Source organism: Carassius auratus, chromosome 32 (assembly GCF_003368295.1).
Source record: "Carassius auratus strain Wakin chromosome 32, ASM336829v1, whole genome shotgun sequence".
NCBI classification, from domain to species: domain Eukaryota; kingdom Metazoa; phylum Chordata; class Actinopteri; order Cypriniformes; family Cyprinidae; genus Carassius; species Carassius auratus.
This window is the reverse complement of record NC_039274.1, coordinates 3,434,119-3,447,548: the sequence shown is the minus strand read 5'-3', so window position 1 is coordinate 3,447,548 and position 13,430 is coordinate 3,434,119. Positions and strand designations below refer to the sequence as shown.

Below are 13,430 nucleotides of genomic sequence, written 5' to 3'. Positions count from 1 at the left end.
CCCTTTTTTTCCTTTTTGCTGTGTGTGCATGTTTTATTTATGTGTGTTTCCTGCATCGTCAGTGTAAAGCAGCCTATCAGAGCTTGCTGATCGCCGACCAGCACTGTCGGACCAGGAAGTATCTGCTGTGTGTGGCAGGTGGAGTTCCCTGCGTGTCTCAGATGTGGGTGAGGGACTGCTGCCAGGAGAAGAAGCTGGTCAACTATAGGAACTACCTCCTTCCTGCCGGTCTGGGGCCAGAGGGACGCATCGTGGAGTGGTAAGAGCCCGTCTCGTTTGGATAGGACTATACTTATCTCATTTATTATTAATTAACATAGTTTTCCAGATCCAGCCTTTAGGGCAGATTGTCAGCAAACAATTCATCTTTTAGTGGTAAACATCCAGTGTATCTACACAAGTTGCCAGAGTAATGAGTTATGATGCCAGGACGCTTGAGAGAGTGGCTGTGATAGTGGAAAGAGAGCGTAAAATAATGGGGAATAAATATTTAGACCAAATAGCATTTCCAAAAATCGGATTGTAGTTGCATTTTAAACCAGCTTCCTCTAGATTTAAAAACTGCATCAGAAAAGCCCCAACTCTTAGTTGTTTTAAATTGTAAAAAAATAATTAATAAACTTGTTTACTTTTATATTGTACTGTAGCACTTTGAGTGCGATATGCACGTTATTATTATTAAAACCCCTATTATTATTTCATATGTAATTTTTTGGACTGCTGTTCAGACTACAAACAACAGAACAAAGTTGAGTTGAATACAACATCAACAAAAAGCATGTTTTTGCTGCCTGTCTTAACAAAACCTAAAATCATCTTTTTGGTAATAGATTTTTCTTGCTCTGTCCTCAGGCATCCTCGCTGTAACCCTTTTAAAGCTCTGAAGGTGGTGCTCATATCAGAAGATCGTGTGGATTTGTGGACCTCTTTGCTTTCCATGGGTGGTGCAGCAAAAGTTCATCACCATAAAGAAAACGAAGACCTTTCTGGTAGGTAATAGTACACTTAGTTCAATGGAAAAATTTATAGAGCTTTATAGACGCATAAATAACTGATGACAAAGGGACTAGAAAACCATATTCTATAATGTGATGTCAATTTTCGACAGACATTCCAAACATGAAGTTTGACGTGGCAGTGACATCATCTGAGGACCTGAAACGTGTGGCCCTGGACTTGCCTGTTGTGTCTCTGGAGTGGCTGATTCAGAGCTTGATCTGTGGAAAGTGCCTCAGCTATGACAGCAACTCTGAATTCTGTCACAACCCGTCTACGTAAACCATCGTCCTCTGGTGTCTTCTCACATGTATTTTAAACGTCCTCTGGGTTTTAATGCATGCATTTTACTGTACATAGTTTTTATGAAATAAAATCATTATTGTTTCACTTGTCTGTTTTATTTCATAACCGAGATTACAAAGCATATAGAGTATTTACAGATTTTACGTTTTCACGCTCAAGGAATAGTTTTACTTCTCAAAAATGGCATAAGACAGTTGAAAGTGAAGAAAAAGCAGGACACAGACTGTGACAAAGACAGTGACATCTTACAATAATTTAAATATACAAATCAACACACTTATTGTATTAGGCATGTTTGTATTAAGCTGAGATGAAGCATTGTATGAATTGTGCCTCGAATCTTCAGGTGCCGCTTTATAGCCCGAAACTGTAGGACAACAAACAACATGAGTTACATTTTTGCATGTATCAGCTCTCTCAAGCACTGTAGCAGTCATGACTACCTTCCCAGCGTGCCTCCTGCCTGCGTGTAGTATTTGTTGTAGTCGAGTCGTAACAGCAGTTGTGCCAAATCAGAGTTTATCTGGTGGTTACGCACACTGGAAAGAATCTTGAAGAGCAGGAACGACTGACGACTAAAACCCTGGGAAGGAAAAGTACAGCAATCGTACACAGCTGATGTCAACAAAAAAAAATTATCACACAAAGGGTAAATGATAATTATGAAATAAAGCATTTAAATTGTAAAGTAAAGTGTTTACCTTTATAACATTGTAACATAATGCATTATAACATACAAAGTCCTGATTTTGATATTCCAAATGTAAGATTGTATTTATGGAAGTCCATTAATTATCAAAATATTTAGTAAACCATAATTATGAATTAAAAAAAACCCCTGATTGTTCTAATTATGACTTGGCATGTCGTAATTTTGACTTAAAAATAAAAAAAAAGTATCTCAATTTCAACTCGTCATTATGGTTTTTGACATAATTTCAATTTTATAATTTAAATTAATAAAAAAATTAAATAAAAATAAGATCATTTTGACTTTTTGCCAATAATTTTTACTTTTCACTTAGCATCTCCTAATTTTAAGTCTTAACTGACTCATAAGTTTGACTTATTATATCATAATTATGACTATCATAATCGACTTTTCATAATTAACTCATCAATTTCATTATTATGACTTTCTTCAGTTTAGATTGTCAAAATCATGACCAAAGCATGATCCCACCCCCATAAAAACAGTCTTGCATTTGAAATAATTCTGAAAACGATTCACACGAGCAAAGCTACCTTCACAAGAATATCCAGCTGCGCTGCTCCTCTTTCATCCAGAGGCCCGAGGTTCTGACTGACCAGGGAACAGAAGTTGTGACAGAGCTCCAGAATCTCATTCAGACAGTGAAACACCTGGGAGAGAAACAGGATTTCTTTAAAAGCAGAACATGGCCTAGATTATTTACACAAAGAGAGGTTTGTGATGGACACTCACAGGCTTGAGCAGAATGAAAGACTGTGCAAGGAGATTGCTGAGGAAATGGTCATGGGCCAATCGGATGCTCTCAAAGTCCCGTGTGGCGTTGATCTGGTGTAAGAGCTGTGAAAACTGGGACTCCAGGACGTCCACCTGGTGGACACACCCAAATAATTTGATACTAAAATATCTCTAGTGCGTGTTGTATGCAAATTGAGAGATGATTCAAGTAGTAACCTGAAGGTAATACTGAAGGTTGTCCACTAGGAAGGCCATGTGGTTGCGGAGTCTCCATTTAACGGCATCCGTCTGGTTTGATTTGAGATGCTTGCGCTGCATCTGTAAGGCCCAGCAGTGCTGCAGCTCAGACTGGACTCGACGCACACTCAGCAGGTAACGGAACACTACGTTATACCTAAAACAAGAAAGGGCTCACTTCATAGAAACTGCTGCTGCGGTGTTCATACTGTTCATTAAATTGCTAACATGAAAGAATGACCTACTTCTCCAACACAGCAGGAGTGAAAAGAATATGCAGGGGCCATTGAACCTTGTAAGCCAATCCCAGAGCTGCCCAGCCAGTAGGCGGAGCCTCGCGAGGAGAAGTCTCCTGTGGAGGAGTGGTGCCCTCTCGGTTTCCAGAAGCCTCTGCAAGCATAATTATCCAATTCTGAGAAGTAGTTCCTACCTGGAAACTGGAAAGAGGTGGTGAAGGATTAAATAGCTAGTCAGGAGGTGATACCTTTGCTTTCTTTCCCTTGGTAGTCTATGGTGAGATGCAGGAGGGGCAGAAGATTGTCATCATCTAGCAGCACTTTATGAGCTGCTTGCTGAAATGCCACATTGACATCTGGAACAAATGTAGCAAATTCAGAGAAGTTATGAAGATGAAAGAAGAATTTGAGGAAGCTGACCTGAAGGTTTAGAAGGAAAGTGTCTTAATATACCATGTTCTGTAACGGCAGATGGTGGGGTCTTCAGCATATGTTGAGCAAGGTCAATGAAGACCTGGTACAGTTCACCTCGCCCCAACAAGTAAAAGTCCTTTATGATCTGAAACAACAAAAAATTCAGTGTGAAAGCAAAGGTGCACCTGCAAAAGGATACCATCAAGAAACGGCTCTTTATTTACCTTCAGCTGTCCCAAAAGATCTGATTCTTCAACCATCAAAGTCCATAAGTGCTGCAGGAAAAAGACAAACACAACTGCATCTAGACACATGCTAGTGTTGTTAGCTTTAAGTGAATCTCATTAAAACATGGTCATATTTCAGCTTGAAAAACTTAATATTCCTTTACATCTTTTTCTTTGTTTAGCCTTAATTTCCTTGGCTTTTCCAGTTGTAAAATCGGAATCTAAATGTCCTGATATTTTCACATTTTCCATGACTGTGGAAGCCTTGCCATTGATCTTATCTTCTTTTAGATTTTCATTATCAAGATATATATATAATATTATTTATGGGAATAATACTATGGAAGTCAATGGCTACCATAACAGTGAACAGTTGTATTTTACGAAAAATTGTAATGGCTTAATAAAAAGCTTCATTCATCTTTTATATACAAATTAAAATATGACCCAGAGAGGCTCTAGACATGTTTCATAGGATTCACTTTTGAATACCAATTTAGTTACACGACAAACCTCAGCGACTGTGCTCCGAATGCCATCCACCAGATTCTCAAAGTCCACCAGACTGAAGAGAGGCTGCTGTTTGAGTCTGTGGAGCTCCGCTGCAAACATGTCCTCCTGGTGCTTCAGTATAGAGCCTGGGCAAACACACGAGGGCAGCGTTACGAAACTAAACCATCGCAAACCTACCTGAACAACAGCAGCAAAACGCTCTTCTGCTCACCAGCTCGGGATGGGCTCTGGTTGTGATTTTCAAACATTTGCACCGACTCCCCAACAAATAAGATTTTTTCAGCTACTCGAACAGGGATGTATGAGGGAAGCATCTCCACCCGCAAGGAGAACTGCTGCAGAGATGGTGCGAGCATGTTCTCTTCCTCAATCAGTCTCTATAGAGGGACAGTAATGAACAGAAGACAGTTTAATCCTAGAATATGTACATATAAACTGTGATCATCACAGCCAGTAACAGCTGTAACTTGGCAAATTTAATTTGACGTTCAAGCAGAGTTTGGTTGATTATCGTACTCTACTAGCCCTTGCAGGTGAGTGTTGCAACTACACCATTCTGCTTTTTCATAAGTGTGAAAGTGGATGTACAGTATATAGAATTCTTATGCTTTACAAACTAGGGGTGCTTGATAAATATCGGCCAATAATTAATGCGCATCTCGTCAGTAAAGCCGGTTCTCTAATCAGCGGTAAATTCCATCTGGTGCGTGATTTCACATAGAGCAGCTGTTACTGACAAGACCCGCTGTTAACTGACAAGCTGCGCAAATCCACGTTCATTATCAGCTGATTTACTGATGATATGCGCATTAATTATCGGCCGATATTTATCGTGCACCCCTATTACAAACTTCAGCATTTGTAATGAACCTTAGACAAATCAGTAATGTAATAGCGGATGTTTTGCCAGGGACCAATTTATGTTTGGAAACTTTATAAAAGTGTAAAGTGAATAAGACAACGGAGTAAGTTAATGTGCCTCAACTTGACAATTTCAGCGCATTTTTATAGGACTCAGGTAGGTATGATTTTTTTTTTGATAGAGGCAAACAAGCTACAATTCTAGTTTCAGTATTATTTATTATTTATACATAGTTTTTTTTATAAAATAAGTATTAGCTGTTTTACAAAGTGACCAACTTTTGGTTTTCGACCTCTGAAAACAGGTGTTAATCAATAATATGAATTTGGAGCCGCATTGGGCTCCCCATATCTCTGGGACTGAACAATGTAGGGCCTTGAAAATGAAGATTCCAAAAGAAAAAAAAGTTTTTTAAGAACTAGAATCTAAAATCATATTGCAAAATCTTTAATGCTTCTTAAGTTCCAGACACACAATTTTTGGAAAAATAATCTTTATGGCACTTAGACAGGTGTGTTCAGTACAGTTATTTTGATTATTTAGTTATTTATATATATTTCTAATTTATTTGTTATTCAGATACTCCTTTTTAAAAGGAAAGGAGAATCATTTGTATGCAAAGTGACTAGCATTTAGTTTTTGAACACTGAAAATGTGTAATTGTGCAAAATAAGTCAGGAGCCATAATGAAGTTACAGTATCTTTGGAAATGAACCATATAGGGCCTTAAAAATGAAGATACCAAAGGGAAAATTTGTTAAGACCAAAAATATAAAAGGTCATTCAGACGCCTTTAATATTTATTTATAGGCATGTAAACTTTGGAGAAGAAAAAAAACTGAAATGTGCTTTTTCCCCCATTTTTAAATGGTCATTGTTGGCACAAAATGCAACAAAGATGGCTAAAGTCAACAGATTTTACTAATAGACCTACCAATCTCTGTGTAAAAATAACATGATGTGGCCAGCTTTCTGAAGTTATGTTCACTCCCCTGTAATTTGGTTCTGAGTTACAGAGGGAAAATGTCATTTTGACCCTCCTCTACAAACTTTTAAACAAATCTGCAGGATTTTTAAACTCAAATGTAAGACTTTTTAAGACCTGCACAAATAAAATGAATACCATATGAGTTGGGGTAGAGCAATGTCTATTTTAACATATGACTATAAAAAGCATGATTTACAGTTCAGATACAGGTTTTCAAAACTAAAAAAAGTTTCATTATTGGATAAACTTCACATTTCAGCTTAATAACCATTTTAAAGAATATGGATGTGTCAAAAGTATCAATTATTCTATTAGCTTAAACTATTATTATCATCAATTTATTTTTTGATTAAATAAATATATTTCACTGTCTTAAATGTTCACATGTGGGTGTCTAAATTGTTTATATTTCTATAATGCATTCTCTTCTTATCAGTCCACCAGTTTATATTTACAGCTCTGCGTGTTTGCAGCGTAAAAACATGGGTTGGTTTTCACACTGGTCTAAATCAGGGGTGTCAGTTGCTGGAGGGTCGGAGCCCTGCCGAGTTTACATTCAACCCTAATTAAACACACCTGATCCAGCTAATCAAGTCCTTCAGGCTTATTTGGAAACTACATGGTATGTGTGTTTGAGAACCAAACTCTGCAAGGCACCGTTCTTCATCAGAAAATTAATATTCAAATTAATTTTCTGCCAGCAGGATCTGACAGGATTCCCTTTGTTTGACTGACTCACATCTAACGTGTATAGTAAAGACAAACTAACCATGTCATGAAGATATATATATTTAAATTTCAGCAGGCAACTATTTTTACAGCTACTATTCCTGCCCCAATTACACATAACAATCTCAATAAATTAGAATGTTGTGGAAAAGCTCATTTATTTCAGTAATTCAACTCAAACTGTGAAACTCGTGTATTAAATAAATTCAATGCACACGGACTGAAGTAGTTTAAAGTCTTTGCTTCTTTTAACAAATACAATTTTGGCTCACATTTAACAAAAACCCACCAAATCACAATCTCAACAAATTAGAATACTTTATAAGACTATTTTAAAAAAAAACATTTAGTAAATTGTTGGCCTTCTGGAAAGTATGTTAATTTACTGTACATGTACTGTTATGAGCTTCTCCACCCTTGCTCCAGACTCTAGGACCTTGGTTTCCAAATGAAATACAAAACTTGCTCTCATCTGAAAAGAGGACTTTAGACCACTAGGCAACAGTCCAGTTCTTCTTCTCCTTAGCCCAGGTAAGACGCCTCTGATGTTATCTGTGGATCAGCAAATTCCTTCACACGTCTGTGTGTGGTGGCTCTTGATGCCTTGACCCAAGCCTCAGTCCATTCCTTGTGAAGTTCATTCAAATTCTATAAATCGATTTTTCTTGACAATCCTCATAAGGCTGCGGTTCTCTCGGTTGGTTGTGCTTTTTCTTCCACACTTTTTCCTTCCACTCAACCTTCTGTTAACATGATCCAGCACTCTGTGAACAGCCAGCTTCTTTGGCAATGGATGTTTGTGGTTACCCTCCTTGTGAAGGGTGTCAATGATTGTCTTTTGGACAACTGTCAGATCAGCAGTCATCCCGATGAAATGTGTAGCTTAGTGAATCAAACTGAGAGACCATTTTGAAGTCTCAGGAAACCTTTGCAGGTGTTTTGAGTTTATTAGCTGATTGGCATGTCACCATATTCTAATTTGTTGAGATCGTGAATTGGTGGGTTTTTGTCAGATTTGAGCCAAAATCACCATAATTAAAATAATCAAAGACTTAAACTACTTCAGTCTGTGTACACTGAATTTATTTAATACAAAAGTTTCACAATTTGAGTTGAATTACTGAAATAAATGAACTTTTCCATGACATTCTAATGTATTCAGATGCACCTGTATATACAAGTACATATGATTGAGCATATACATCATCATTTTGTTGTTTTACACACAAGCACAGAGACACAAGTTGATACGTACCTCTCCCGTCTCAGTGCGTGCACTTAATTGCTATAGCGCATGTCGTCACTATGCTACTTTAGCTTAGCACCATTCACATCTGATAATTAAAAAGAAACAGTGGACTCAACATGGGCATTTTTCATAGATCTTTAGAAAATATGAAGGAGCAAGTCAAGTGATGTCATCAGTGTGATTTTTATTACAAGATGACTGATTTTTGTCAAACGGTAACACCAGTGACACAAATCCTGGGGACTTGTGGGGTTTTCCTGGGGAAACCTGGGGTTTTCACTATATATTTTAAAATATTGAGCATTTTATTTTATTATGCCATTTATATCATATATTTGATAGTTATGAATAATACATTTTTGTAATTTAAATGGTAGAAAACTCCCTGTGTACATGGCTGGGGGGACAAGCAGTTTTTTGGTTCTTGGAATTATTTATAATTAATTAAAAACAAATATTGCCATATGTATGGCGCAAGAACGCCTCATTGTTCAAATAACACATTGTTTAATTTTAAAATATAAAACAATTTTAACCCTAATGTGTTTTTCAAATGTAATATTTCTGTAAAGGCTAGGGACAGAAAAATGGACGTTTCTGTAGAATGACCCCACTTCTGAAAACTCCTCACGTTGGTTGTATTGATAGAAGTTGTGCAGGGGGGGGGGGTTCAGGAGTGATGATATTACTGCGAGGAGGTCGAAGGGCTGCGAAGTGCTCTTCCACCATACATTGTAGTCATAATTTTTATCCGCTTAGGAAATCACCAGTTTATTTTGTTTATACATTACTCATAACCGTAACCATTTTCAAATAGGGAAAACATGGAAGTGTTTGGTTGCTTCTAAATTCATCCCTGTTTGGATCCTAAGGAATTAATGGTGTTAAGCTAAATGCTAATATAGTCACACTGTGCGCTACAGCAATTGAGTGCACGCACTGAGACGAGAGAGGTACATATCAACTCATCTAAGTTGAGGGAAGAACGTAGTTGAATATGGAAAAACAGTGGCATTTTCCTTTAAATATGTACATACATTTCAGGATGTGGTGCATCTTTATGGAATACTCACTTTGGATCTAAAATAAACTGCTTTCAAAATATGGCTTTCAAAAAAACTAAAACTTTTTTGTTCAACTTTTTAAATTGAGCCTAGGGAGAGGGTAAGTTGAGCCATATAGAATTAACATTTACCACTGATCACACTGAAGTAAAATCAAACATTTTCACTTCATGCTATATCAAAGCAAGGGAAATTCAAAAAGTTATTTCCTAAAATCTCTGTGTGAGCTTTGTGATGGACTGGCAGGGAGTTTCCTCACCTGTTGCTCAAGATGCTGGCTTAGACTCCAGGTGAATAAAATGGATAACCCAATTTTGTTTAAGGTTGCCTATGAACAAGGGATGGCTTAACTTGCCCACAATTTCAAATCACTCTGCTCTAACTTATTTAGTTGCTCACCAAATCCTGCAGCTCACGGAGCTGTTTTCCACTCAGCCCTCCGATCCCCAGGTCCTCCTCCTCTTCCTCCTGTGCAGCTGTGGCTCCGCCTGCGCTGGGGCCCTGCTTGACAAAGAACTCCTCGCTCTGATCCAGCAGCAACCCGTGCAGCATCCACGCAGCCAGCTGCTTATACATCACGCCATGGCACACTGCAAGAATCCTGCGAAACAGACACTACCATTAGAGCAGTAAAAATAGAATTATGTGTCTCCCACCACCACGTGCATTAGGGGCTTTTATTTGGGAGTTTTGTGAGCTCACTTCTCTAAGGCCATCCTGACAGGAGGCAGTCCTCCACAGCTGTGCTTGTATACAGTCTCTAGGATCTGGCAGCCATGAATCTGTTGAAACAAGAAAGTTTCAGAAAGGTTATTATTTTCAACCATGCACTCTTCTAATCATTTACTGCAAACCGGTGGCTCCCCTCAAGCTACCAACCTTCTGAGACTTGATAGTCTCCACAACAACCATCACAGAGGGGAAGAGAAGCTGAAACTAAACAACAGAATAAATTGCAAGTTAGTCATATACAGGGGGGTTGAAAACTTGAGTTCATATTAAAAATCTGTGACTTAGTTTAATTGAAAGTCACAATTTTTTTAATAATTTAAAAACAACTCTATACACACTACTGTTAAAAAGATTGGTTTTAATTATTTTTTTATCCTCACCAAGGTTGCACTTATTTGATATAATATACAGTAAAAACATAATATTGTGAAATATTATTACAATTTAAAATAAGTGTTTTCTATTTTAAAATATTTTTTCCCTGTGATGGCACAGCTGTGTTTTCAGCAGTCATCAGTCGAGTCTTCAGTGAAGTCATTAGAAAATCATTCTAATATTCTGAATTGGCACTCAAGAAACTTTCTTATTATTATCATTGTTGAAAACAATTGTGCTGCTGTATGGTATTTTGGAAACCATATTTTTAAAGAAATATTATGTAACATTATAAATGTTTTTTCTGTTACTTTAAATCAATTTAAAAGGTTCTTGCTAAATACAATTCTTAATTTCTTTCAAGAAAAATTATAAATCTTTCTGATCCCAAACATGTGAACAGTGTAAATAGATCAGTTAGGTCATGTAGCTTATTTCAGTGGATTGGATGTCTAGGTAAAATATCTAGAAAGTTTGCTTTACCTGTTCCAGCATGTAGTTTACGTGAGAAATGGAGAGGTGTGGATCACCAAGAAACTGTAAGGAGAATTTAAAGTTTAATCATTTAAATAATGTTTAATTTTTAATATTATATGCAAATACAGCCATAAAAGGACTTCAAGTGTAATGTCCAAGTCCAACACCTCTTTCTCAAGGTCCAGTAAAGCCTGCCGATAGGGCTGCAGCATGGAGTTGAGCCCGGTGCAGAACGCCCGCAGGTAAATGCCATGAAGCCCAGACTGACTCGGCTGGCTGGAGTAATGCTCCTGTGAGACATGTCGACCAAATCACACTTTACCCTGGATCTGATCATCATGTCCTTGACACACAATGCATGCAGAATACGCTCAGATTACCTGCTGGTGGACATGACCGGTGTGCTGCTCTATGAACTCTGTGAAGCGCACATAGTCAGTGCCCATTTTACAGAGCCGGTTGAGGACACTGGTCTCACTGGGGTGGAGGAACGGAAGGTCCTGGGACACCTGTGATCAGCAACACTTGATTCTCATTTTCTACTAGCATACCACTAACATAGGACCACAATACTATTTTCATGGGCATAATATTTTTTGAAGTACTACAGAACACTATGGTATTACCATGTTTTTGGATATGCATCATGATAATATGTATTATATATCATGGTATTTTCTGTAGTACCATATAACTATCACTAGTATGTTTATATACAGGTGCTGGTCATATAATTAGAATGTCATCAAAAAGTTGATTCATTTTTTACTAATTCCATTCAAAAAGTGAAACTTTTTTTTTCTTTTAATCTTGATGTTTATAACTGACAACTAAGGAAAATCCCAAATTCAGTATCTCAGAAAATTAGAATATTGTGAAAAGGTTCAATATTGAAGACACCTGGTGTCACAATCAGCTAATTAACTCAAAACACTTGCAAAGGCTTTTAAATGGTCTCTGAGTCTAGTTCTGTAGCTTCACAATCATGGGGAAGACTGCTGACTTGAAAGTTTCCAAAAGTCGACCACTGACACCTTGCATAAGGAGGGTAGGACACAAAAGGTCATTGCAAAAGAGGCTGGCTGTTCACAGAGCTCTGTATCCAAGCAATAGGGATAACCGCACCCTGGAGAGGATTGTGAAACAAAACCCATTCAAAAATGTGGGGGAGATTCACAAAGAGTGGACTGCAGCTGGAGTCAGTGCTTCAAGAACCACTACACACAGACGAATGCAAGACATGGGTTTCAGCTGTCGCAATCCTTGTGTCAAGCCACTCTTGAACAAGACAGCGTCTAAAGACAAAAAGGACTGGACTGCTGCTGAGTGATGTTATGTTTCCTTCGGAAATCAGGGTCCCAGAGTCTGGAGGAAGATAGGAGAGACACAATCCACGTTGCTTGAGGTCCAGTGTAAAGTTTCCACTGTCAGTGATGGTTTGCGGTGCAATGTTATCTGCTGGTGTTGGTCCACTGTGTTTTCTGAGGTCCAAGGTCAATGCAGATGTATACCAGTAAGTTTTAGAGCACTTCATGCTTCCTGCTGCTGACCAACTTTATGGAGATGCAGATTTTATTTTCAAACAGGACTTGGCACCTGCACACAGTGCCAAAGCTACCAGTACCTGGTTTAAGGACCATGGTATCCCTGTTCTTAATTGGCCAGGAAACTCGCCTGACCTTAACCCCATAGAAAATCTATGGTGTATTGGGAAGAAGAAGATGCGATATGCCAGACTCAAGAATGCAGAAGAGCTGAAGGATACTATCAGAGCAGCCTGGGCTGTTATAACACCTGAGCAGAGCCACAGACTGATCGACTTCATGCCACGCCGCATTGCTGAAGAAATTCAGGCAAAAGGAGCCCCAACTAAGTATTGAGTGCTGTACATGCTCATACTTTTCATGTTCATACTTTTCAGTTGGCCAAGATTTCTAAAAATCCTTTCTTTGTTTTGGTCTTAAGTAATATTCTAATTTTCTGAGATACTGAATTTGGTATTTTCCTCAGTTGCCAGCTATAATCATCAAAATTAAAATAAATAAAAATTTGAAATATATCAGTCTGTGTGTAATGAATGAATATATAATATACAAGTTTCACTTTTTGAATGGAATTAGTGAAATCAACTTGATGATATTCTATTTATATGACCAGCAACTGTATATATATATATATATATATATATATATATATATATATATATATATATATATATATATATATATATATATATTATAACGTTAAATGTATTAATAAAAAAATAGTTACTACACGTTAGCTAAAAATCATCGCCTTACTACAGTCATCATGCAGTTCATCCGGTATAATAGAGGTATACAGACGATCATTATTAGATGCATTGGTGACAAAGTGACATTACTGCATTCAATACCTGCAATCCATTCCTTTTATTCCAGGTGAATATTGTCCCAGGATATCCACTCAGAGCGAGCAGCAGCTCATGAATCATTTTGCCAGTGCTGTTAGTTAGATAGCGTATCCAAATGAAACACACGATAATAGAAATAGAGATAGTAAGTTCTCATCATCAATATTTTCGCACCGCCAAAACCAT

At 37.6% G+C, this 13,430-nt stretch overlaps 2 protein-coding genes across 7 annotated transcripts in view; one reads left to right on the top strand and one right to left on the bottom strand.

The window, feature by feature from the left end:
- The window catches only part of LOC113051360 (TP53-binding protein 1-like), a 17,971-nt gene extending 16,585 nt beyond the window's left edge, over positions 1-1,386 (top strand). For all 6 annotated transcript variants that reach the window (XM_026215032.1, XM_026215034.1, XM_026215031.1 and 3 more), the window contains 3 exons: positions 63-259; positions 853-989; positions 1,109-1,386. In XM_026215032.1, the coding sequence (XP_026070817.1) occupies positions 63-259; positions 853-989; positions 1,109-1,278 (504 nt within the window). In that variant the 3' untranslated portion in view covers positions 1,279-1,386. The remainder of the gene's footprint in view (positions 1-62; positions 260-852; positions 990-1,108) is intronic.
- tubgcp4 (tubulin gamma complex component 4) lies at positions 1,376-13,430 on the bottom strand. The gene is made up of 18 exons (XM_026215037.1): positions 13,248-13,430; positions 11,233-11,361; positions 11,020-11,142; positions 10,859-10,912; positions 10,148-10,204; positions 9,971-10,050; positions 9,668-9,869; positions 4,588-4,753; positions 4,377-4,501; positions 3,861-3,911; positions 3,676-3,781; positions 3,471-3,578; positions 3,232-3,376; positions 2,966-3,143; positions 2,747-2,881; positions 2,548-2,664; positions 1,746-1,885; positions 1,376-1,669 (listed from the first exon to the last, which is right to left on the bottom strand). The coding sequence occupies exons 1-18, from the start codon at positions 13,323-13,325 to the stop codon at positions 1,657-1,659; spliced, it is 2,007 nt and encodes a 668-aa protein (XP_026070822.1). The 5' UTR covers positions 13,326-13,430; the 3' UTR covers positions 1,376-1,656.

Bases quoted from the DNA above. Each gene is read 5' to 3' on its own strand.
- tubgcp4 (XM_026215037.1), bottom strand. From the start codon at position 13,325: ATGATTCATGAGCTGCTGCTCGCTCTGAGTGGATATCCTGGGACAATA. The intron at 4,754-9,667 runs GTGAGCAACTAA...GTCCCTCTATAG, and splicing joins TCCGTGAGCTGCAGGATTTG to AGACTGATTGAGGAAGAGAA. The intron at 3,579-3,675 runs GTATATTAAGAC...CATTTGTTCCAG, and splicing joins ATCTGCCGTTACAGAACATG to ATGTCAATGTGGCATTTCAG.